Source organism: Oreochromis aureus, linkage group 13 (genome assembly GCF_013358895.1).
Source record: "Oreochromis aureus strain Israel breed Guangdong linkage group 13, ZZ_aureus, whole genome shotgun sequence".
NCBI classification, from domain to species: domain Eukaryota; kingdom Metazoa; phylum Chordata; class Actinopteri; order Cichliformes; family Cichlidae; genus Oreochromis; species Oreochromis aureus.
In genome coordinates this window covers 21183415-21210077 of record NC_052954.1, presented here as the reverse complement: position 1 = coordinate 21210077, position 26663 = coordinate 21183415, and the positions used below count along the sequence as shown (strand labels likewise).

At 39.1% G+C, this 26663-nt stretch overlaps 2 protein-coding genes across 7 annotated transcripts in view; one reads left to right on the top strand and one right to left on the bottom strand.

Annotated features, from left to right (window-relative positions):
• Positions 1–302: 302 nt before the first annotated feature.
• On the top strand, positions 303–21747 carry slka (STE20-like kinase a). 4 transcript variants are annotated; one of them, XM_031757154.2, is made up of 20 exons: positions 303–456; positions 634–1020; positions 3987–4151; positions 6293–6341; positions 6841–6990; positions 7990–8062; positions 8377–8571; positions 8787–8868; positions 9006–9137; positions 9301–10515; positions 10612–10742; positions 11229–11352; positions 11704–11883; positions 13353–13445; positions 16103–16232; positions 16867–16991; positions 17081–17275; positions 17797–17922; positions 19172–19285; positions 19438–21747. In XM_031757154.2, exons 2-20 carry the CDS (start codon positions 871–873, stop codon positions 19582–19584), a joined length of 3576 nt encoding a protein of 1191 aa, XP_031613014.1. In that variant the 5' UTR covers positions 303–456; positions 634–870; the 3' UTR covers positions 19585–21747. The 4 variants fall into 4 exon arrangements, with proteins under 4 accessions (XP_031613014.1, XP_031613022.1, XP_031613030.1 ...); XM_031757146.2 differs by having other exon boundaries at positions 406–529; XM_031757162.2 differs by lacking the exon at positions 13353–13445 and adding an exon at positions 15025–15096 and having other exon boundaries at positions 402–1020.
• col17a1b (collagen, type XVII, alpha 1b) overlaps positions 21328–26663 on the bottom strand; it is a 25233-nt gene continuing 19897 nt past the window's right edge. For all 3 annotated transcript variants that reach the window (XM_039621440.1, XM_031756840.2, XM_039621441.1), the window contains 10 exons: positions 26614–26663; positions 26325–26459; positions 26123–26242; positions 25788–25967; positions 24909–25058; positions 24589–24816; positions 23848–24009; positions 23646–23726; positions 23473–23556; positions 21328–22214 (listed from right to left, as the gene is read on the bottom strand). The exon at positions 26614–26663 is cut by the window's right edge and continues 61 nt beyond it. In XM_039621440.1, the coding sequence (XP_039477374.1) occupies positions 22159–22214; positions 23473–23556; positions 23646–23726; positions 23848–24009; positions 24589–24816; positions 24909–25058; positions 25788–25967; positions 26123–26242; positions 26325–26459; positions 26614–26663 (1246 nt within the window). In that variant the 3' untranslated portion in view covers positions 21328–22158. The remainder of the gene's footprint in view (positions 22215–23472; positions 23557–23645; positions 23727–23847; positions 24010–24588; positions 24817–24908; positions 25059–25787; positions 25968–26122; positions 26243–26324; positions 26460–26613) is intronic.

Sequence of the window (26663 nt, the reverse complement as noted above, 5' to 3'; positions counted from 1 at the left end):
TTTTTTTAAAAAAACCCTTTATTGTATTAGTTCACTAATCTTTTCTTTGTCACCTGGCAGCCATTTTGGTCATTCCTACGGGAAGTTAATCTGGCAGTTATTTTGAAGCATCATCTAAATCAAAGGGTATTTTTATTTTAGTAGTCAGTGGGACAGAAAAACTTTGAATGTGTAATAGTTCTTTTATGTCATTTAAAAGCTATGCTGACTATCGCAAAACAAGTCTAAAAGTTTGTAGTTTTTTACTTTTTTCTGACAGCAAATAGTTAATACAAAATATCGCTACCATTTTTTTGACGAAATTGAAAAAATAAAGCGAAATAATAATATAAATAAAAAAGTCTGCGTAACAGTTGCGTTTTATTTTGAAAGACTTTAGCGGAAATATCGAGAGCTGCGATAGCAGCTTGATGCTAGTCCACTAACTTGTGTGTGGTCAGCCAACCTAAGCATGAGGTACGTTGACTGCGTTTTTGTGTTGGTAACGTTATACGATTAAAGAAAATGTTCTGTCGAAAGTGATGATATGGTAAATATTTTTTCCGCTTCGTTTAATCTTGTTTGCTCAAAACGGAAACACGAGCCTCTGCGGAACAGCTAACTCTTCTCTGTATCCCTCACCTCCTCCGACAGCGTCCTGTGAAGGCTGCTAGCTATGATGTGACTGTGATGTCCGCCGTCGAGGGAAGTTATAATTGACATTATCATAGCTGAATGGCTAAAGCACCGGTCTGTCTGGCTTCATTTAACGCTTGAATGCTCTCATTTTGATAGCCTTTTGAGCTCCGCGTCGGAGGGAACCGCTAGTTTCTTGGCGGAAATAACCTAAGAGAGCCTACTCGCGGTGCTGTAGTTCACACCTAAAAAAAGATGTCCTTCTTCAATTTTCGCAAGATCTTCAAACTAGGGCCGGATAAGAAAAAGAAGCAGTATGAGCATGTACACAGAGACGTCAATCCCGAGGAGATATGGGAAATTATTGGGGAACTGGGAGATGGAGCCTTTGGGAAAGTGTACAAGGTAAGTTGACGTGTTACGTTACATCCGCCTTTGGTTTTCTACATTTAATAGACTAGCTTCAGTTGTTTCGCATGTTGCTGTCTAGAGGTCATAAGCTGTAAAGCTGACAGCGATGGTTACAGCTCTTGTTTGGGTGACATTTTCCAACCTTGGCTACCTAACCCTCAGCAAATAACATATTCGTTTCATATAAATCATGCAGGAATTAACTAACTGCTAATATCATCCTGTAAAATGTTACCAGCAGCTGGGATCTTAAACTCAATTAGTTTTTGGATATTTTCTATTTAGTAGGATTAGTACAGGCTTTGTGTCACTGCCAGATTATAGACATGACTTTACCAGTGAGTTGCACTTGGGGTTGGTTTAAAACTGATAAAGGTGTGGTCCATATACAGAATCAATATGGCCTCACGTGTGACATGGTGGATTATTTGGGGCTGTGACATGTCAGGGCAACCACAATAAATAGTTTAAACTAATAAAACGATAGAGCAGGTGCAACCAGACTTTTAAAAAACACACACACGTTATGCTAATTACTGTGACAGGTGCACAGCTGGGTTTAAATTAGGGCAGTGGTTTGTCACATCTGGTTTATTGTTTTCACTAACCCATATATATAGGAACTGTACATGTCGCACCTGTACAATCATACAATTTAATGACTTAGAAGAGTGCCTGTTTATCATTTTGTTTAGGTTTGTTTTCTTGCTGTCTGAGAAAGTCAGGTATGCCTTCCAATGTTGTAGTTTGTTGGTGTATAGTTATGATACATGGAAAAATATTCAATGTTGTGTCCTCCAGCTGTAATCTCTGCTACTTTACTCACCTTTCCAGGTTATCTCTACAGGAGTTTGCTCTAGGCTGAGAACAACCTTTAGAGAAAGTTAGTGATTGTGTACCTGTAGCTCAAGTAGAGGTTAACTTGTATTTTTTTAACATAGTTTCTTTTAAATACTTTTCAATGTATATAACCGTTTTAGTAGATTAGTGAAAATTAGTTTCCACAACCTTCCATGCCTTCATGCCTCTTTGTTTTGGCAATAATTCCTGTTAAAGAGCTTTCTTTCTCTCTCTCTCTCTCATTGTGAGCTACTTAACGCTGTTCCTTCCTGGTGCTCTTGTGTTCAAATAATGCAGCAAATGGCCCATAAATCTCAATTTGTCTTCACTTATTTCCTAGTCTTGTTAGCTGATTGGCTACACGAGATGAGAGCCAAGAAATACTTGAGTGCCTTCTCACACCAAAGTATACAAAATATACACCTGACTCCCAGTTATCACTCGTGTGAGCTCAGGTGGAGATATCTTTAATCAGGCCACATTAGTATCAACGCGCACTGTGCTTTCATTTGTTACTTCACAGGCTTCTGGCAGCTAACTCCTTTGGGTGGGGTCGCAAAGTTTGCAAGCAATATGTGAATCAGCTGTTCAAGTGAGGCCAACAGGAAGAGAGAGAATTCTTAACTCATAGATGACTGTATTACATGTTAAGTGTTTCACGGACACTTTTAGGACCGCAAACAAACTGCTTATATAATTCTTTCCATGCAGTGAGTCATTTTTTTTTAATCTGATCTACCTATTCAGAGATAGACCTCTACAGGTGGTGCGATATGGGAGTTTTTATTTATCAGCTATTTATTCACATTCAAGGTTGGGTTTTTTCTGGCTAAGAATGGGCCTTTAGGGTGTTACTGTACACGTAAGCATGATGGTCTGCAAACAAAAAGTCTGTGTTACCTTATTTAACAGAGGTACATACATTTTTACTGTTATGTTTTTGGCTGTTTTACAAACACAAATATATCCAAGCTTGAGTAAATTAAACTCCAGAGTTCATAAGAATTTTTTCTGACAGACAAAAATTTATTTATTTAATGAAGTAAAAACTCTGGATCTACATTTTAATAACCAGTGCTGAACTGTCAATGATTATTATTTACAAAGAACCACAAAGTTCGCTCCGTCCCTCTTAAACATGATTATAGCACTCCTGCGCTCTCATTTAATTCCTCAAAACAGATCAACATTAAGCATTTAGCACATTAAAACGTCATGTTCATGATGACCAAAGGCCACAGGCTCTTCCTGAATGAGTCAAGTGACAGACAAATTATGGCTACTCTCTTCATTGTGAAGCTAATGTTGAATCTGCATGTAAGTGATGGCCTGCGCCTGACAGGCATCAGCCACTACAAAGGGAAAAAGAGGCAGGGAGTGTGTCAGGTCAGAAGAGTGTAAATATAGGGTCTGACACACTCTGCTGCAGTTGGTCTTTACACTCCCTCCCTTTTCTTTTTCCCTAACTCCCTGAGATTGTGTCTGTATCCATAAACATTAGGCCCTAGGCTTGCCTTAAAATAACTTCTCAGTGCTTTATTTCACAGGCTCAGTGATCATTTTTATTGGTCTCCTCGGTGTAGCTCTATCAGGAATGAGAATTTAGGGTTTGAGTTGTACAATAAATGCCACAAAACTGTTAAATCATATACATATTTGGTATAATAATCACTGCAATGAGTGTGACAGAGTGAGATGAAAGAAAGAAAAGGGGGGAGGAAAAGGAGTGGAGGAAGTGAGCAAGCATCGCAAGATCGGCCTGTGTTAGGGTAGCTCAGAATGACAGGATGTGTTGTAATTTTTTTTTCTTTTTTCTTTTTTCTTTTTTTTTTTTAATCAATGTTTGACAAACAGTTGTCTTAAGTCTCTGAAATGAGTTTCTTGACATACAATCTTCTGTAAGCTGCGTAATTTGTATTGCTCCAAATGGCTTTTTTCTTAATGTTGATGTTCTTCGTAATTCCTGTTGTGTACAAGTTACAAGTTGTACAAGTTGTTGCTCTGTAAAAATATGCCGAGCAACATTCAGCTTATAATTAGCATGATCCTTTGGCGTTTTATACACTGTTTGCTGTAAGGATATACTCCACAATTCACCGTTTTGTCAATGTTGCTTACAGGCACAGAACAAGCAGAATGGGACCCTGGCTGCTGCTAAGGTTATCGACACAAAGACTGAGGATGAACTGGAGGATTACATGGTTGAGATTGAGATTCTGGCCTCCTGCAACCATCATCACATTGTCAAACTGCTGGATGCTTTCTACTTTGAAAGTAAACTTTGGGTAAGTTCGTCAGTTTCGTGCTGGGAGGAGTGTCTTTCTCCTCATGTAATGCTGTTTGATCTGAAGCCACTAAGACAAAGAAGCAGTGAAGCATGGAGAGACAGAAATTCATTATAAGGCACCATTCGTTAGGCTGTTTCTCACAGGACTTTCAGATCATTCGACCGATGGATCATGACACTAAACTTTTCTTCTTTCTTCAAGAGTTTAGAGTGGGTCATATGACAGTGAGCAACAGAGGCTAATACACGACTAGGACTGCATGCTTCACTGGAGTACCTGACTGCTTAGAAGTAATAGGTCACTACTGAGAAATGCATTATCATACTTTATAAATCTTCCTATTTATAATGAGGGATTTATGTATTTAGTGGAATACTCCTCAATTTGGCCTTATTCCTATCTCCCTCAAATCATAACCAGTGTGCACAGTGTCTTTTATAATGAGAAAGAACGTATAAATCTCTGAACACAGCCCCTCATCCTCATCCTGGTGTTTTACTGTGAGCACAGAGTGCAGCTTTAATACATGGTCAGTAGATCTCATTGTGTGCAGTAAAAGGCCCCAGAGCAATTAGGTCCTAGCAGGGGGTGTCATGTGACTGTCCCTTGTGGACTGGCCACAACCATGGGAAGATAATGGAGCAGTTTTGGTGGCTGGAGAAAGTGCCTGTGAATAATTCAGAGCCACATGCAGGTTGTCCCTCTGGCCTTCGAGTTCAAATAGCATGATGAATGTGTAACTGCCTACATTTAGCTTGTGCCGGGTGTTGAGTTAATGTATAATATGTTCATTAATTTTCTACAAAGGAAATCTGTTGCTAGAAAACAGATGTTTACTTTGACTTGCGTCTACAATCAGTGTACGTTTAGTTTAATACACACCTGTAAACTACAAAAGAGATTCCCATGGCATGAGAAAGTGTACTGCCAAACGGGAAGAACCACTTTGTTTCTTCCTTTTGTTTGAATCACCGAATAGAGGGTGGTGCTCTGTTTGTAGCTTTGATTGATTTTTTGTATCATCTGATACCATGAGCTGCCAAGCAACGTGCAGGCTAAGCCAATAATGATGAAGTACTGGTCGGGTACATTACATCAGCTCTTACAACTGAGGTCAGAACCTGTGCAGTTTTACATCTTAGCATAGGGGAATGTTCCCATGGTAATGTCATGTGCATTAGTTTTATTTAGTTACCTCTTTGGAAATAGGTGAACCCAAAGAATCACTGCACTTTATGAAAATTATTTGATGAGGTCATTGATATTTCATCTTAAAATATCAGCTTGAAACTTGTAATTAAGTAGTTAACTGGCACCATTTTATGGTGATATTTGTTTTTAAAATATCCCCTATCCCCTATTATATATTAACATATAAGCAAATGTTAAACATTTTAGAAATATTGTATTAAAAAATAATATTCATAATGAAAGTTATTAAGTATTTTAAATAACATGTCTTCTTAACTGGCATAGTATGGAGAGACTCATGTTCACTTCCTTTAAGTATTGCCCCTTGTACATAAAAATGTGCAAAGGGATTTTCTTGTGTAGTTCTTCAGTATTAATGCAGCGGTTTAGTTTAAAGAATGCTTGCTCATCCTAAATATACATGTTCAAACTCTTCTGCAGTGTTTACCAAAATGAGGAAATCGTTTTTCACTAGGATCTGTGATGAAACATACAGGATCTGAGTCACATGCGTGCTTATAGTATGTGCAAAATATTTACATGCATTTTGCACTAAACATTTTTCTATACTTTTAAGAAACAATTTGTATTTTGTAGAAATCCCTATAATAGACTCATTCATCGCAACCTCCTCTGTGTATTGGAAAAGGATCCCAGTCACTATCAAGTTCAAAGCTTGAACTTCTACAGATATTTCAGTTCAAGAAGGACTAAAAGACAGACACATGTAGAATGGAAAACAAAAGACGTATGGCTCAGTATGGCTGATTGGCGTCTTGATCTCTACAGTATAATCAATCTTTTCAATAAACATCATGTTGTTCCAGCTTTTGAAAGTCGCAAATTCCTTATTTAATCAAGTCGTGTGCTGCAAGGGTAGGTTAAACTGGGACTTCATTGCATTATATAAGTGTATTACTTAATGTTCTTTTGTTCTACCATTACAGATTCTGATAGAGTTCTGTGCAGGCGGTGCTGTCGATGCCATCATGCTGGGTAAGTCCCTCATTCACTAAAGCAAAAAAGAGTAACACTATGAAGTTCTGGAGCTTTTCCTTTTCTCCATCCTCTAGTGCCAACTCTTTTATTCCATCCAGAAGCCTGTACTGAAGGATTTTTTTTTCCTCCTCTACTAAGTTGGCAAAGCAATTCCAACTATGTAATTATTGTAGCTCAGGTTTCAAGAAGCAGTTAAAGTACTTCCTGCAGGTCCTCTGTCTTGTTTTGAAGCCTAAAGAAACACAAAACCAGTCTTTTAAAAATGCAAATTGCGATTAAAAGAAGATGGTAATTAATTCACTTCACTATTCAATGTTGATTCAGTATGACTCACCTAGATTTGTCTAGTCATACGTGCTTGCTGATGTAAAGGTAGAGATGACCCCAGATGACCCATGCTTCATGCTTGTATTTGTGTATAACAAAACCTACACCAAAATATTCGCTGGGAAAAAAATGGGACTTTGGAATTTTCTCTGTGCATGTTTGTCCTTAGAATTGGAGAGACCCCTGACTGAGCCCCAGATTCGTGTGGTGTGTAAGCAGACTTTGGAGGCCTTGGCTTACCTTCATGAGAGCAAGATCATCCACAGAGACTTGAAAGCTGGGAATATTCTCCTGTCCCTGGATGGAGATGTAAAACTGGGTAATTGTGTTTTGTTTTTTTTAACCATTTCCTGCCTAATTTACTAACAAAATGAGATATGAGAGGTTATGCCGTTAAAAAAAAATATTAAAATCAACTAAATGTTCTCGCAGAATCAGTTTTTTGTTTTTGTTTTGTATTTTTTACAGTAAGCATGTTTAATAAAGTACATAGGTTTGGGTTTGAATTTTTAAGTTCTGAAACCACATAACCTCTTAAGTACACGACTTACTTACTTGGGATGAATTTGTAACAAAACAGAGGGGGGGGGGCTACTAAACTGACTTTAGTATTATATCCATTCTTTGATTTGTCTTTGGCTCTGTATTAAAACAGCTGTTGAAGTATGTTGTAGATCTCTTTGTAGTTTGACTTTAGGGTTGGTGGTGACAGTGCAGCACTGTGGTTTGTTTACACATAAAAATGTAGTGAGTCATCATTTGGCATCAGGTTCAAAAACTTGGAGAACAAAGTGATGTGCTTGCTGTGTGGGGGGTTTTTTTGGTTTGTTTTTTTTAATAGTGTACCTATGTATGCGTTTTGGCGATGTATAATGTTTCAGAAGTAAGAGTATTCATGTTCATATTGTTGCTGCAGCATCCATAGCTCCTGGCTGCCTGATGATTCATGTTCTGTAGGCAGAGGGTCATGACGGAGCCTGGCAAACAATAATTATCAAGCCAGTCACCAGGGACTTAATGATAGATCTCTTTTTCCCTCTAATGTGTGCATACTGTAAGTGATGCAAGAAAAGAGAGCAGGCTGAAATAACTGCACAGGTAACACAACGATGACGGACCCTAAGAGCATTATGAAAGGGAATGTGAGGCTTTTCTGCTCACTTTGGGGATAAATATTTGAAAGTGTAAAGCACTCTAATCTGTTTTGCTTTGGTAGAAAATCCTATTTTATATTTTCTATTCTAGTCTCACAGGGTGTCATTTTACAGTTTAGCTTAATTCATTGATGAAAAGAATCATGATTTATTTCTACTTTCAGCTGACTTTGGTGTGTCTGCTAAAAATACCAAGACATTACAGAGAAGAGATTCTTTCATCGGCACTCCATATTGGTGAGTCACACTGCCTGCTTACAAGAGGGCATTCACCTCTTTGTATTTGATAATTGTCTCAGACTGTACCACAGCTAAGGTGACAGTGGGTTTTTTTGTTGTTGTTGTTTTAAATCATCAAAAAATGTGGGATAACAACTGATTTTAAAACATGTATGTATTGAACAGACTTCCTATTTTATATTCCTTTCTTCCTGGAAAATAAGAGCATTGACCCTTAAGAATTAGAAGATATGCTGAATGCACTCATTTACCTGCAATACTAAATGTGGGTAATTGATTGGTGGCTCTTACTAACTGATTGACTTTCGCAGGATGGCTCCAGAGGTGGTAATGTGCGAAACTTCCAAAGACCGTCCATACGACTACAAGGCCGACATCTGGTCCCTTGGCGTAACGCTCATAGAACTGGCACAGATTGAACCGCCCAACCATGAGATGAATCCCATGAGAGTGCTACTGAAAATAGCCAAGTCCGAGCCGCCCACACTCATGAATCCCTCTCGCTGGTGAGATACTGTGCTGGTGATAACTGGGAAGGTGGTGCTGGATTGTTTCCGAATGGGAGATGAGGAAATGTTGAGGGTTTGCATGTGTGAAAGCATGATAAAATATTAATTTAAAAGGATAACTACTACTGAATTACTACATTATATAAAGAAAAGCCCAGGGATACTTACTCTGTTCTGGGACCAACAAGTTCAGTCTTCTTTACCATTTAAAGGTCACCAGAATTCAGCGACTTTCTGCGCAAAGCACTTGACAAGAATGTGGACAATAGGTGGAGTTCAGTACAGCTTCTGCAGGTGAGCTGCAGTTGCAAACTACAATAAAACTAAGTGATGCACAAATGTCCGTCAGATGTTAATGTGTCACACTTTAAATGATTTTGAAGGATAAAAATGTCTTATCTAATGTTGGTATCTTTTGTCCATATATGTAGCATCCTTTTGTCACCAGTGTAACTGACAGCAGACCTCTCAGAGAACTCATAGCTGAAGCCAAAGCCGAAGTCACAGAAGAGCTTGAGGATAGCAAAGAGGAGGAGGAGGAGGAAGAACCTGATACACCTCTGGTATGTAGTTTTTTGGGGGGTATGTGTATAAAAAGAATTATAGTATTTTAATTTTTTTTTTGTCATTTAGATAAACACTTGATGTTGACAGATTCATTAAACTCATTGCTGTAAGCTTTATTATTGCTCACTGTGGACATATTGTGATTTTCTGTTGGTTTAGGCTGGTCCCGGGCACAAGCGAGCACCTTCTGATGTCAGTGTGGCCAGCTCAGAAGATGACAAAGTTCCAACAACTCCCTCCACTCTTGAGGCTGTTAAAGAAAAGATGGAAGTTGAGCCTGCTGAGGACCAGACTAGTGATAAGTTATCTGATGAAGGACTTGGAACAAGTGAGGTAGACAAGACTGAAGAGGAGAAACTAAATGAGGTGTCTGATGCCAGTAATGAAGACCTGGCATCTGGACTAGTAGAGCCCAGCAAAGATGTCATCTCACATGACTCCACAGAGCCTAAACCAGAAGAGGGTCAAGGTGAAGAGACTTCCGCTGAGCAAGTAGTTTCACAGCCAGAAGAACCTGTAAATACAACAGACAACCAAGAACTTGTCACAGAAACAGAGGAGGAACAGAAGGAGACAGAAGAAAGGATAATGGGTGATGAAACTACCCAGGTAATGGAACAAGAAAAAGAGCCAGAGCAGGGGAAGCAAGAGGAAGAAAAAGAAGCTGGTAAAGAAGAATCTAGAGAATCACAAGCAGAACCTGAAGATGCAGAAAAACCAGAATCTGTTCCAAGAGATGAACCAGAGGTAGAAGAAGAAAGCAAAGAATCCGAGGAGGAAACGACTGAATCCAAAGTAACACAGGACACAATGGAAGACATGGCTAATGGCACAGATGAAAATGTAAACATTGAGAATATTGAATCAGATGGAAGACACGCATTTATAAATGAAGACGCAAAATTAGGTGTGGATGAGTCATCCCCTGAGCCTGTAGAAACAAAACCAGAAGAGAAGCCTATGGATGAGGCCCATGAGGAGTCACAGCAGCCCGAACAAGAGAGCCAGATCACAGAGGAAGCTGAGCTAAAGGAACAAGTACCGACTGATTCTACAAATGGCATCTGTGATGAAGTTAAAGACACCCCTGAGGATTCAGTGGTCCCACCTAAAGATTCCTCTGTGAAGGAAGAAGAAGAGAAAGCAACCCACGCAGATGAGAGCACTTCCCAAGATGCTGTCTCTGTCCAAGAGAGCGAAACGGATTCAGAAGCCAAGATGGAGCAAGGAAGCCCTGCTGTGATCAGGCCAGATGTGGAGAAGGATTCTGACTCTGGGAGCAGCTCTGCTGCTGATAGCAACAGCCTCGACCTCAATCTGTCTATCTCCAGCTTCCTGTCTAAGAGCAAAGAAGGGGGCTCTGTCTCCTTGCAGGTAATACAGTCTGTGCCACAATTACACCATCAGTTATTAAATTATCAACACTACCCTGATTACTCGATCCTCTAAAGCATCCCTGCTTTTTGGTAGGAGTCAAAACGACAGAAGAAGACTCTTAAAAAGACACGCAAGTTCATGGTGGATGGTGTGGAGGTTAGTGTGACAACATCTAAGATAGTGACTGATAACGACACCAAGAATGAGGAGATGAGGTTCCTGAGGTACGTCTGTATCTAATCTGCTTGACATACAGTTGTTCTAAATATGTGACATGACCCATTTAACTCGCCTGCCTTAAATAGTGCTCGCTCTTTTTACAACTCCCACAGCTTTTTACAAATGCCAGATGGGTTATCTCCCGTGATGAATGCTGCATTATATTAATGTCATTTCTCATGTTGCCTTGTAAAGACATGAGGCATGGTGTTGTTACTGTGTGTACAAGTGCTGTCTGACTGCTGCACGACCCTCCTGTTAGTAATGTATGACACAAATGTGTATCAAACATTTTAAAAAGATTCATCACTGCATGAAAAGCCACGGAGTATGAATGAGTCACTAAAGAGTTGAAATAAACATTTAGATATTTTTTTTAAAAAGTGACTGATGTGCAACCCTAAAATCCCATCCATGTTTTTGTGTAAAAAAGCATAACATTTTTTTTAATGAGTAAATATCGTGCCCTTATATTGATATGTTCAATGCAGGCGGCAGGAGTTGAGAGAGCTTCGCCTCCTCCAGAAAGAGGAGCAAAGGGCCCAGCAGCAGCTGAGCGACAAGCTGCAGCAACAGCGAGAGCAGATCTACAGGCGTTTTGAACAGGAAACTACTGTGAGTCACTCTGGTTGTACTGCAGTAGTGTGATGGGCTTTTTTTTTTTTGCTTTTTTTTTTGCTTTTTTTTTTTTGGTATTTGGCTAGCTCCTTGAAAAACAAGCGGCTTCATGTCAAATCTGAGCTAAATCTAATGCAAGTGTTTACATCAAGTGTGCTGCCAGAAACTAATCTTTATCTCTAAAATATCAAATCTTCCTTAACTGCTTAATTTTCACAATATTGGAAACTTTAATTTGCATTAAAAGCAAAACAAAACAAAAAAAACAAAGAGATGATGTAAAATCCAATATAAATAAATATTTTTTTGGAATAGTCTGAGTGACCCTAGTGCATATCGATTCTGCAGGCTAAAAAGCGTCAATACGACCAAGAAGTGGAGAATCTTGAGAAGAAGCAGAAACAGACCATTGAGCGACTGGAACAGGATCACACCAGCCGTCTCCGAGACGAAGCCAAACGCATCAAAGCAGATCAAGACAAGGAGCTCTCAAAGTTCCAAAACATGCTGAAGAACCGCAAGAAAGAGGTATGACCCTGCATGTGTTTTTCTCTGTGGAAGTGGGCTGATTAGTACTTAAATTTGGGTGCTTGTGATCCAGAGCAGCTGCATGTGATGTGTACTGCAGAAACCGTTTAATGGTGCATGTGTTTACAACTTAGCCGGTGGCTAACCTGGCTGTCTCATACTAATCCTATGGGAGTGGTGCGTCCTGCTGTATGTGTGCAAATGTTACCCACAGACAGGCTTTGCTATCTTTCGCCTAGATGCTGCTCATTCATGTTGTTGTATCCATTATTCATCTGCCCCAAGGCTTCTGGTTGCAGCTTAAGAAATACTTTGCTCCTGGGGTGTGTTTGTTATTTTTAGAAAACTGTTTATAAAAAGTCAGGATAATACCTTGACGGGTTGATGTCTTAAGCTTGTGCTTGATGGTGCAGATGTTCTCATGCTTGGTCTTTATTAGTCTTTCCTGGCTCTTTCTGTGCTCTTTAGCAGCCTTTAAATGCTTCTCTGGGTGTGCCTTTTTATGTTCTTAAGGGCAGTAGTGCTTATTGGCATCTGTTGTGTACGATGATGCCTTGGTGGTTGCCATGCTGCTCCCAGTTTGATGCTTAGGCTACTTACTTGTTATTGCCATTGTACTTAATGCTGTTTTACAGGTTGGCTTGCGTTTGCTTTCTTGGTGTTTAGATGTAAAAATCCAAGAATTAGGCTATGGATAAGAAGTGTTTTTTGCATTGTGTCATGTTGTATTATTTATTGAAATGTACTGTTACTGTGTATTTAACTAACCTTGTTTCTTGTATGAGTGTGTGAGGTTGCTTTGGTCATGGGTTGGCCAAATTTGAAAGGTTTTTTCAAGTGGTGTTGGGCTTATTTGGGTCAAATAATAAACGCCTTTGGTCTGAGTAACTGATATGGAATTGTCTTCAATAGTGCTGCAATAATTTTTTGGAAATCTTAAGGGCAAGATGTTAATGGATAAATAATCAACAGATTAATTATTAACAAAATAATAGTTTGGAGGCTAAGGCCTCTATAAATGGCATATTGGAAGAAAACGGTGTTGAACCTGCTTTATTACACTGTTAAATCTCATTTGTAATTACAAAACAATTCCAACTCAGTTATCCTATGTTTTTCTTTTTTTCTTTTTTTCCATGAGTCAAAATAATCATGTTCATGGCTGCGGGACTAAATTGAATGCAGAGTAATGTAGGGCGAGCTGTTTTTCAGGCTAACATCTTCTGCCATGCGCAAGTCAGATTCTTTCTTTTAACATGACTCTAACTCATGGGGGTCAAATCGACAGTTCAAAGAAACGTTAAATGCAGGAGGTGGAAATTAAGCATGTTGACTTTAAATCAGTTGGTGGCTGGATCCAGTATCTCTCCTCTCAAACTGGGCAGTGCATGACTCTTACTGTTGTTAGCCAGCTTTGTTAGATTTTCTGAGTATAGAGATCAAACCGATTCTGCACATACACACTTTAGGCCATACAGGAAGTCGGACACTCACCCAAACACAAGAAAAAAGAGCTCATGAAACGCTTAAAGGAGGACCTCGCACTCCTCAACACTGCAGAGGTAAAGCGTCACCTTCTGTGTCTGGAGTATTATCTCCTTCTTTCTCTCTCTGTAACTTCAGTCTATCTGCTGTCTATCTACTACCTACTGAGTTGTATTGACTTTTGAATATATTCTCCTTCTTTATAAAAAAAATTTCTCTAAGATTTTAATAATACCATGTACATGCTACAGTTAAATGGTTAGCTCTCACTGAATTTTGGCCAAACACAATTTGTGCTTCAGGTACAAGCTTTAAAAAAAATAGCAATTCCCTTTGTGTTACACATCTATGAAGATTTGTACACGAGAAATAAATTATAACATACAGTCACCAATAAAGTTACATACAAGGTTTCTGACAAATTTTATGCTTTCATGATTTCTATCCTGTGATAAAGATTTAATTTTCCTATTTTTTCACACATAGCAGTGGAAGTGTTTTATTGGACGACATTATATTAAAAAGTTTTTACAATATTCAGCCTTTTATTAAATAAAGGTAGGAGGAACAAAAAATTCTAATGCCTCAAAGGAAACAACATCCACCTTTTACTGTTTTCCTCAGTAATGAAAAATATAATTGAACTTTGAGATTTCCAGCTGTCACCAAAAAATGAATATTATAATCTTTCTGGAAGTAAAATTTGTGGCAGGTTTGTTTTTATTGAATTTCAGTATTAAAAATCAAATCAGGTTCCGAATATTTCTTATTTTTCCTCCGAAAAAGAATCAACAAAGGAAAAGAAACACAAATTTGATGTTTTAGATTTGCTTCAAATCTGTTTATCTTCATCTTCACTAATATGGAAAAATCCTTTATTTTAACTGATGACTGCTCAAAACAAAAAATAATCATTATTAGATGCACTGTGAGGTTTTCTCCTTTGAAAAGTGTCCAAAATGGAATAACCATAACATGTACAGTCTGCTACGCAATACTGCACATCCCACACCCATCCATCCAGTACAAAACATCCCACAATGCAATTCTTCATCTTTGTTCCTGACACTACATATGTGGAATTTAATTATGTAATGCTACACTTGTCAGTGGTGATCATACAGTCTGTGGTGGTGATGATGATTCAGAAGTGTCAGATCTCCATTTACCAGCTACCTCAGGCACCATTCAGACTCTGTTAACAAAGGAGCGACTGCAGACATAGCTTTTGTCTCCACAGTAAACATCGTTGCTGAAAGACATTTTCAAACTTTGTTTTCCTGAGCTCAGTCTAAGACACACAAACAAATGTCTTCTTTTCTGTGAAAGGTAAATCTTAATTTATTTTGTCAGTAGCATGGAAAGTAACAAAACTGCTTTTTTACCAGCTGAATTTAACAAAATGCTAAAATTATGAGCCGCTTTGAAGCATGGCAAGACAAAGAGTTTTGATAACTAATTGATTGACTTCCTAACATTCATCCAGAACTCGCCGCGAGCCTTAATCTCACCAACAATCCCAAAGTGGAAAACCCATTTCTAATGTAGGAAGGACCTGTGTGAGTGCTGAGTGAGTGTTGACGTGAGAGATCCTCAGGCTGCTGTGTGCTGTCTGTCCCTGATCAGGGCAAGTGCGCTGTGTGCTCTCCTCCACAGGCAGTGGCCCAGGTTATGATACAGTCTTTTCAGTTGTCCTCATGCGCACTCTTCAACGCTCAGATGCAGGATGTAAGTGCCCCCTCCCCCCATCCCGCCCCGTATCTCTCCATCTCTGGCCCATACTTAGATGTGTGTGACGTTACATGACAGGATAGTTTGTGATGGTTCAGCACATGTAAGCATGGGCAACATTGGGATTTTTTTTTTGTTTCCTTTTTGAGTGTTGTCATCACTGTGTTTGTGCAGTGGTTCTTTCTTCCTCTCCTGCTCAGTATTTTTCTTCCACCAGTTCACAAATGTTATACATCAAGTCTGTGTATTTTATATGGTATTTATCTTGTATTACACCATTTGCTTGAGACTAGATTAAATCTGGGTTGCACCGCTGTGTGGCAGCTCTTGATGAATTCTGTCTGGATCCATGTTTGTCTTTGTCAGCCAATATAGACAGCCTGCCTTTCAGGGTAGATGAGTCAGTCATATTGTGGATAAGTGGATTATGGGATCACACTTGAACCATCTTAATTTGGATTCAACTGTATAATAACTGCGTTACCTTGGTTTTCTTATAATCAACTGAGTTATATGATCAGTTTTACCTAATAATAGTTTTATAATAGCAATACAACTTACAATTTATCACTAGCTAGATAAAGTTAAATAAAATAAATAGAAAATTTGGCTTCTTATGTAATTAGTCATGCGTAATGTAGGCTGGTCTCTGGACGATGTGAATGTCACTGTAGATGTTGTCTTACATAAAACTGTGCCACAGTATCTCTACTAAACTGTTAACTTTTCTCTCTTTCTTCACTTCCATTGTGGATCGTTGCCATCCATGAACTCTGAGTGTTTCTTTTGCTGAGTCCAGTTGATGATGTGACATCTTAGTGCTCTGTGTTGTACTGAATTTTGAAGTGAATGGCTAGATTACATTATTTTGCTTCAGGCAGTTTGGATCATTAAGATGCAGTCTAACTGTGACACTGCTGTGCTTCCCCTCTCTACTTTTTGCTGTCTCTGAGTGATCTCCATGTCTTCCCCAGGCAGTTTCTCACTGCTCTTCTCTCCTCAGGAGCAAGAGTTCCTACAGAAGCAGCAGCAAGACTTGGATGGAGCTCTAAAGAAAATCATCCAGCAGCATAAAGTGGAGATTGCCACGATTGAGAGGGACTGCCTTAACCACAAACAGCAGTTAATGAGAGGTAGAAGACTCGACTCTGTTACTGCTCTGTTTTGGAGTTAATCTTTTTTAAGGGTAATCGTGTAATGTATGGCATAAAAATTTGATTACTGAGCTACACAAATGATCCCAGGGTATTTTAGGTTTACAGGGTCCTCATGTTTACCAGTTGACTTTGTGTTATAAATCTGGTGATCACTGATTCGAATCACGCTGCAGTGATATATTCACACGAACACTGAGAACATAGCCAGAGATACCACATTTTGTGGCACTCTGTTTTAAGACTGCTGCTGTTTTAAACATGACAAAAAGGCAACTTACCTCTTATATCCTGTGCAAGATTCAAGTGTCTCAACCTCATTTTCATGCCAGACACAGACATAAAAGAAACCACAGCCTGAGATGTACTTTTATTTTTGAGTCAGTGTGTAGAGGAAGTTGATGTCAGTGATGCCTCCTTTGCTTGCCAAGTGTCTAAATTCTGACTGTGACATCCAGACGATTGAGACACTTGTGTTTAAGGGGACGTGCCGCTGCCTGTCCAATTTTGCCTTTTTGTTTGGTTTTCAGACCCCTGTTCGTAACCAGCAAACATGCATGCACATGTTTTTTTGGGGCTTTTAGCGTTGTTTGTGCTCACATGTGTTTTGTAGCTCGAGAGGCAGCCATGTGGGAGCTGGAGGAGCGCCATCTGCAGGAAAAGCACCAACTGCTGAAGCAGCAGCTGAAAGACCAGTACTTCATGCAGAGACACCAGCTGTTGAAAAGGCATGAAAAGGTACGAGAACACAGTGGAATCGTAAATGTAACGGTAAAATTTGAATAACCCCACTAAAACAAAACTGTGGGCATACGTGTGTTTTATAGGAGATGGAGCAAATGCAGGGCTACAACCAGCGTCTGATAGAGGAGCTGAAGAACAAACAGAATCAAGAGAGGGTGCGTCTGCCCAAGATCCAACGGAGCGAGGCCAAGACCCGCATGGCCATGTTCAAGAAGAGTCTTCGCATCACCGCCACAGCATCCAGCACCGCAGAGCAGGAGAGAGAGCGGATAAAACAGGTAGCGGCGCTGCAAGCTCGGGCTAGTGATGTTTGACCATTTTAAAAGAAGTGACTGGACATCAGTTTTTGTTGGGGGTTTTTATCCTCTTCTTTCTCTCAGCAGCAATGGCTTAGACTCACACCTGGGCTCTGACCAATACAAACACAGTACCCTTTATTATTCCAGCCTGTTTGGATCTCAGAGCAGAAACTTTCCAACTCCCCATTTCACAATCCTTACTGACTCCATCATCCTCAAGTTGCACTTTCAGTTTAGTTTTGTGGATGAAAGCTCAGTGAACGATCTTGGAGGAAATCTTAAATTTTAGTTTGTGCAAATAGTTTATTCACTGACATTTTGAATGTTAATATGCAACATGTTTGTATTATTTTGTGGTCACAGTCAGTTTATTTGAAATAGACACTCTATGACCAAAGGCCGCAATAGTTCTGCATCATTTTTAGCATTTCCTGTACCTTGTGTAAAAACTGCAAATCGTGCTCAGATCTGTCCGTTGTGTTTTTGTTTCTGTGGTCCAGTTTGCTTTGCAGGAAGAAAAGAGACAAAAGGGTGAGAGACTGCACCAACACCAGAAACATGAGAACCAGATGAGAGATTTGCAGCTACAGTGTGACTCAAACATCAGGGAGCTGCAGCAACTGCAGGTGGGGCTCAGCACGCTCACATTCACGCTCTCTTTTTATGTTTATATGTTTTAAACTACATTTCTATGGAGCTCGAGAGTATTGAGCAAAACACACATAACCACGTCATCCATCCATCTTTCCATCAATCTTCTTAACAACTCCTCTAACTTAAGGTCACAGGAAGCTTTTTCCAGCTGTGATAGGGTGAAAGACTGGGTACTTCCTGGGTAGGTTGCAGTATAACCACATCAAGAATGTATAGTTTAAAAAATAATAATCTGTGACATCGGTGGATTCAACAGGATTCAGTAGTTTTTCTACATATTTTTTTAATGCTAATGAAAAGTAAACATTAACAAGGTTACATTTGTAGCAGAGGCTATTTAAAACATGCAATATTAATTGTACTTGGTACTATTGTTTGAAATATTCTCACTAAATGCCATTAATATTTATGGCTTCCTCGTATATCTATCCTCTGTTTTTATTGCTTCGGTTAATCCATGCTCATGTTGCAGATATTTATGTGCAGCCTGTAGAAAGAGTTTCTGGCGCTATCGATTTCTATTAGGTGTTGCCAATCACTTCAGACTCTTACCATTGATCTCATTCTGATCACAGAATTGAATTAAATGCTTTCTGGCAACAGTTGAACAATTCATACACTAATTATGACAAAAATGTCATTCTAGAAAAAAAATGCTGAATTTAATTTATTTTTATCCAAAAGGTTAAAGGTCAGTTTCACTGTGAAACTCCAAATGCACTGCAAAAACACTTTGCTACCCTTAATTCAGCACCATAACTCTGGAGCAGATGGATACTAATCTTTCTGCTATAGCAGATTGATTCTAATCTACTAAATACTTTCAGTCTTACCTACATTTATTATGAGTCTGAACTCGAATGGAATCTGCAGCCTGACTGTTTGCTATGAAGTAAAACTGCAACGCAGTAATCCTAGTTTAACATGATTATTCATTTATAAGGTTCTTTATCATTTATTTAATACTGCATATTTAATGTGCATTTTAAGTTTTTAATCTTTAATCCTTTAAGTTTTTTCTCTACTGACTGAAAGTGACTGCAGCAGATTCATAAATGAAGTGACTTATGAAGATTATCAGAAAATAAGTAGAGGACAAATTAAAGATGTCAGACAGCATCTATTTTTAAAGGAATAAAAAGCAAGATACGTTGCAGTGTAGGCACTTATACAGGATTCATTAATCATGACAGCACCGTGGTAATAAACGTTTTCTTTCAGAATGAGAAATGCCACCTTCTGGTTGAACATGAGACCCAAAAGCTGAAGGAGCTGGATGAGGAGCACAGCCAAGAGATAAAGGAGTGGAGAGAGAAGCTAAGACCAAGGAAGAAGGTATGCTCATTATCCATGTTTGTGACTTTATTTCTTCCATATTCTTTCTAGTGACGCCATGTTCAGGATCCACCTGTGCAGGCTGTCTCAACAGATTCTTTCATATTATCTTCAAACTGGTTGACTCTGTTTGTATGTGCTGCCCCCTGCAGGCGTTAGAGGAGGAGTTCACACGGAAGCTTCAGGAGCAGGAGGTCTTCTTCAAGATGAGTGGTGAATCTGAATGCCTTAATCCAACCACTCAGAGTCGAGTATCCAAATTTTACCCCATCCCAAACCTGAATAACTCTGGCTTGTAGCCTAATGTGCGTCCGTGCTGCAAAGCAGACTGCTGTCAAACTCGGCTGTCAAACTCGACTCCTCCAGAGTTTAAAAAGGAGTGGAGTTTGAAGGACGAGTCGAGGCACCATTTCTCTGACCGCTAACTGAAAACGTGAAAATGTTTCACCACTTTCGTTCCACTGTTCGCGAGCATGACGTGCCTACACACCGTTCCTTCACTTAATCGGGTTTCCTTGGCTTGATGGGAAGCCTCTAAATGGATGATATGCACTTGTTTTGAGCATGTTTGGATTTTCAAAAGTCTGCGGTTGGTAGCTGAGGTCAGTCATGCTTTTCAGATTATTATCGTTAAGCACAGCCCTGCTACAGTATGAATAATCTCCAGTGCCTCGTGTTCTTTTTTTTCTCTGCGTTTAGGCCCTTCCCTGCATTCTCTGCAGCTTGCAGTAAATAAAGTCCCACCTGAATGTTTTGCATTTAGAAAACTGGTTATCAATTCTGCTCATAATCACAAGATGTCATGAGATCAGTGTAATCGTGTCACACAAGCTGGTTATCAAAGACCGCTCTGAGATTTAGTTTGGCTGCATGTAAAGTAGACCTTGCTGAAGGGCGAAGGAGTCAAAAGAAAACCATGTATAGATGTAAGACTTTGTTATGTCTGTGTAGTCTTCTGTGCACAGTGTCTGATGTCTAATGGGACTTAAAATGTTGGGATTGTGAGGCTGTGAGTTCAAATGAAAGAGAATGTACTGTGTTTTAGGTGTGTACCTAGATATGAGGTTTAAATAAATACTGTGCTTGCCAGAAGCATTTCACCATCTTAAGAGATGAATGAACAAAAAGGATATCTATTTATTTAGCACATAATTTGATTTTAGTGCCGGCCAGCAAAACACAGAGGTGGCCTGTTGTTTTCTGGGGAAATTTTTTTTTTTTTTCTTTTTTGGACGATAACTAAATCAGTTCTCCCTTTGACCAGAGATCTCACAAACTAATGACGTCTTGTAAAGAGTAATTACCGAAGGAATGTAAAGCTTTTGATTTGCACTGTATTGCCACATGAGCTAAAGAAAAAATATGCAGTAGAAAACTTTGCCTCACCAAAGCCTAATCAAACTCCAAGTTTTTTTTTTTTATTACTTTTAGCTTCTTCTTTTTTTTCTTTTTTCAAATATGTCCTTAGTATTTTACAGCCACGCCTAATCTTCTAAGCCTGTATTCCTGGTATGCTGTAATCACTCTTCATGGTGAGCTTTTGCACTTGTTGAGAGCAGTGCTGTAACTGTACGAGTTTCAGTGTGTGAGGAGATGCCCTCTGCTGCGTTTTACGATAAAGTATTGATGGTTCACAACAAGAAATACTGTAGTTTCATTTGCCACCCCATAGCATCGATGCATGTTATAATTTCTGTATGCTTATATATAAACATTGATTTGATTTTTGTCATAAATGCTGGATTTTTATTGGAGTTTCTGGAGGCTGTCATGTGAATTACACCATTCGACCAATAGATTTCAAATATTTTTTTATTTTGTTATGTTACAGCATTTTAATGTTTCATTCTATCACAATGAATATTCTTTAGTAAATGCATTTTTTTATGTCAGATGAAATGTATTTAATGTGTCTTTATATATGGACATTTTTTTTTCTTGTAAATAAAATATTGACTGTTTATTTGGCAACTTGAGTGAATTTTATTTTTAGACAAATTTAGTAGTACAAATATCAAAACTCACAAATCCAAAAATAGGTTTATTTTTCTATTTTTTTTTCCTTTGCAAATTTATTGACAAAATGTCAATAGGTATAATCATGTAAAAACATAATCTGGGAACATTTTATAACTTAATCTCTGCAACACTTAAAGGTATAAAGAAAAATATATCAAATTCAGTGCCCTTTCACACAAAAAATATACAATCCAATCCACTGCTTAGTGATCATCCGAGTCACTCTTTCAACCACGCCAACAATGTGTCTCTAACCCACAATTATCAGTTGTGTCTGCAGCAACATTAACTGTAACCCCCCGTCTGTCTGAGACTGTCAGGTTTACATAATATTATATGTATGCGTTTAAAGAGTAAGCTGTTGTAATTTGTATGTGGTGAATGCTGATGGATACACTTATATAGTCCTCAATACAATATAATCCTCATATGACAACAATTTTTAAAAAAAAAAAAAAGGTACACCAGGCACTCAGTGTGGAAAAAGATGCAAAAAATATCAGCGACTGCTACTTGTTGCTTAAAAATATATTCTCTTAAACAAAGCTGCCCCAGGAAAAAGTCCGATTGCAAGCTTCTAATTAAACAAAGTAAACATTATACACCCAAATGATTTAAAAAAAAATTGACAAGCATCTATAAACCCTTATTGTCTACTGAAGCTGTTTTAAAGACACTGATGCATTTTTCTGGCTGCTTTTATTTTCTCAAACTGACTTTTCTACAGTTGGAAACAGTGAAAAGCATTTTAGCTACTTAAATTGGTACAGTTAAAGACCTAAAAAAAAAAAAAAAAAAAAAAACTGAGTGAAAATGAAATGAAATCTGTTATGATCCAGTAGTATGTTAGCCTTTTAACCGCTGCCGGCTTGACGGCGATGCTTCTGACGACGACCAACCAGTTTATTGCCTGCAGGGGATGAAATAGAGTGGGTAGGAATGCAGTGGTTCATATGTACGGTACTGTGCAAAATTAACACCCCTCATTTCTTTATATTTCACTAGGAAAATTGAAAATATGTGCAAACACATGGAAATACAGTAGACAACGCAAAAAAAGAGTTCAGAAAATTCTAACATGATTGGAAGTAGATATTTAGTACGACAACCTTTATTCTTTACACAGCCTAAACACTATGGGGAAAGCTGTCTTGTTTTTTCTTTAAGTAGTCTTTGGGAATAGTTCTCCAGGGTTCCCGAAGGACATTCAAAGATCTTTGGACGTTGGCTTCTTTTTGTTCCAGTCTGTCAAGATGATCCCACTACTCTCAAATAATGTTGAGGTCTCATGAGCCATGATTGATTGTGTTCAGTTTTTGGGTGTGTGTGTGTGCATTGACTGTATGTTTGGGATCATTGTCACGATGAAAACTTAGGCTATGGAATACCATCTGGACAGCTTATCAAAACCATTGTGTTTTCTTGATAGCTATAGACCCTCACTGTTGTACCTGTCTACTGACCTCCCCTGCACATATTGATAATAAGACCAGTCGCCACTGATTTTCAGTCCTGTTCTTGTGTAGTTTGGCACAAATTTTCTCTCAGTTTCCCTTCAGATTCACTTTCAGATACTGTTCATCAACTGTACATAGTTTTTAGGCCTGCCACTTGTCCAGTTTCCTCAAATTTTTTAAAGCTCACATTGCACACCATGCTGAGATATGCTGTATTTTTGGCTAAGATCTATTTGGGAATCACCTTGTTGGTCTAAAAATAAATTTTTTTCATCTTTGGCACTTTTCAAAAAATGGGGAGAAAATGCCACGCTTTTGCAGCAAGCTGCTAATAACTAAAAGCCTAAAAATATAAGTTGTCTGCTATGTGTAAACATGATACTGGTTCATTTCTTGAGTTAGAGTTGATCATTTTTTTATGCTTGACTAATTCATAGGTTAGTGTTAAGTTGCTTATCAAATAAAAGAAATATTCCTCTAAAAATGGTCAGGAACAATGAGTGAACTGAAAATAAGTGAAAAAGCAGCCAATGTTGGAAGAAAACCTTTGAAAAACCTACGGAAATCCTAGAGAACTGTTCCTCAACAAAAATTACAAGAAAGTCTGGCTCCTTAGAAGCAAAATGTCAAGAAATGAGCATTGATTCAAGACTTTTGCACAGTATTGCATGTAATTGGTATTTCCTGTAGTTTGACATCATAATAGCTTACCTGCTTCCCTCTTCTGCACTCTGTGTGGAATTTGGACAGTATATGTCCCTGGTATTCCAGCTAAACCTGGAGGCCCAGGATCACCTGTAACCATACAAAACTCTCAGGTTGTTTCTGCACTAAAATATTACTCTACCTGTATGCACTGTTGAATAAAATCTGTTTTAGTGTACCTTTGTCTCCTTTGGGTCCTGGGTACCCTCTTTCCCCTTTTGGTCCAGGGCTTCCTGGAGGGCCGGGAATGGTGCCATAGACTGTGCAAGGAGGGAAAACAGATTTAGTAGAGGTAAAGCGGCACTGTCTAGCAACACTTACAGCAGTTGAGACAGTTTTCCATTGCTGATACAGTGGGTGGAAAATCATAAGTATATTTACGTCTGAAGAAGTCCATGAGATCAGCTGTGATATTGCTGTAGGCTGCAAAGACACGGCTGTGACCAGGTGGTCCAGGAGGGCCAGGCGGGCCTGCAGGGCCTTGAATAGCTCGAACATTTGTGGTCAAAGCCCCACCTGAATACCCTTGCAGCAGGCCCTGACCTGCAGAAAGGTTTTTTTTTTTTTTAAAAAGAAGGAATTGTAGTCATATAAGTTAATTTGCATGTTTTTCATCTGCCTAAGTGAGAAGTACTCAAATCCTCAAAGTCCCCGTACTGGGATGTATCTGTTATTAACATGCAACACATTACCATTTTTCAAAGGTTTGCTGAGCATAGAGCATTCACAGAAGAGGCTGCTTATAATGGATGCAGCATTGTTGTGCTTAATTTGGAGACAAAGAGACTTAATGCAAATTCTTCCAACTGAATCTGAATACAGAGTTGTTATAACACTCTTCCTGATGCAACCCTGTGAGGGTTTTTTGTCTCCTCTCTGACTTGCACTGGGAATCTTACACTTGTTAGATGAATGCATTAACCAATGCACCATTGCTAATATAATAATATAATTTTTATGGTGTCATTTTTTTGCCATAAAATACAAAAAACCATACAGGCTAAAAAACAGGTCATGTCAGGTCTAGCATGTAGAATTCCCAGCATTATAGGAACTGTAATTCTAACAGCACATTTGCCACAAAGGTACAGAAACGGGTAGAGTAACTGGTCATCTACTTACTCTTGATGTAGTCTGTAACTTTCATGGCGACATTAGAGTAGTCCAATGTCTCAGCAAGCTTGCTGACATCAATCTGTGTGATCTGTGGGCTGTTGCGAGAGTCACCCTGAGAGTAGGTCTGGCTCTGTGCGTAGGTCTGGAGGTAGCCTGGCTCTCCACGCTCTCCTTTCTGACCCCTTGGACCGGGAGGCCCTGGAGGTCCCGTGATGGTACGGCGAACACTGTCACCTGGAGAGAGAAAATGTGTCATATCTGCTCTCATCTGTGCTGCTGGGAATGTTTTTTCATATTTGTGTCTGTGTGGGATGTTAAAAGCTTACTGGTTAGATACTGCTGAATTTCAGTGCGGATGCTCTCCCTGGGGAAGTTCCCACTGTAAGAAACTGATCCAGTGTAAGTGCCTGGTGGACCCTGTGGTCCCTGTGGACCTGGAGGACCAGGAGGGCCAGGAAGACCTCTAAACCCAGAACCTGGGAGAGAACAGAGACCAAGATGAACAAAGCTGGTACAAACAGATTTTGGATTAAATAAGAAGATGAACAGAAAAAAAGTAAAAACTGTCCAAATTAAATTGTCAAACTAAAAATTAATCTTATATTAAACTCAAGATTAAAAGATATGATTGATATGTGTTTCATAATAAGCCAGAACTTTGTGACCCATCCCACAAGAGACTGCTGCTTCTTCTTCTGCATCTCTAAACCTTTCCTAATTTTCAGGAATATATAATATGAATGCATTAAAGAATTTGGATGTTCTATTAAACATAGAAACACAGTTTAAATAATATGGTCAGCATACATAAAAGAAACCCTGGTGAGCCAAATACTTGGTTTTAAATGATTTTTTTCTACTACTGTGCCAAGCTGACATTACTCTGGCTTTATCTTGGCCTCAGATAAAGAGGTGGAGCACTGAATTCTGTTTGCGGAAGCCTGGTGAGGGGCAACCAATCGGGAGGAAGTGGTCTTAAAGAGACAGAAGCTAAAACGTCTAATTTTTGTTCACAAATAACATTTCTTTGAGTACAAATGGAAATTTAATTCATGGATGGATAACATTTCTGATACTTTTAAAATTATTTCCACTGGTGTAAAATTATTTAGTTGACCCTTAAACATGAGTATCCAAGTGATTTTTCATGGTTAGACGTTGCTTCATACACACAGGACTTTTGTCGCCCTCTCTGTTAGACATACCCTGCAAGTAACGCTGGATTTCTTCCAAGCTGTAGCCACGACCTCCTGCCCCATACACAGTAGCAGTGGAGACACCTGGCGGACCCTGAGGGCCAGCAGGGCCGGGTAGCCCTGGAACACCCGGAGGACCAGGAGGGCCTTGTTGAACAGCAGATGCGATCCATGAACGGAAATCTGAATCTAAGAAGTTGAAGAGATGAGGAAGAAGATGAGTGAGCAACTTTTTAGAAACTTTGAATCCAGATCATTCTGTACGCAGGTTATTTTAGTTATCCAGATAAAACACATTAGTGTCTGTTAATAAAAACAGACAGACACTAATTAAATGCTCTTACTCTTTATTAGTGCAGAATAGTCAATAGTAGCAGTAGTGAAGCCAGACCCTGCTGGACCAGGAGGCCCTGGAACCCCAGGAAGACCACGTGGCCCAGGTGGACCTCTTGCAATCCCTCTTTCTGTAAATAACATTAAACCCATTAGTTCAAGTCCAGTTGCTGTATCCATGTTTAGTGTTTTCTGGTAAGAATCTTTGCTAACCGTTCATGATATTGAAGACATATGTAGCTATCTCCTCTACTCTATAACTGCCTGAAAGTCCTACTGATGTCCCTGGTGGTCCTGGTGGCCCTTGTGGCCCTGGTGGTCCTGTCAAATATCTCCTCACGTCATCTCCTGGATAGATCAGAGCAAAGACACAGTTTAGCTTGGTGCATCCAAGCTTAAAAAACAAAAAATGATGCAAGATAGATGATGATGAAGAGACTGTAGAGGTGCTGTGTTGAATGCAAGCTGGATATGATACAGCTAAAATATATATTGTACTCACTCTGAAGCATAGCTACGAGACCGCTGACTGTCAGGGATCCAGAGGCAGGT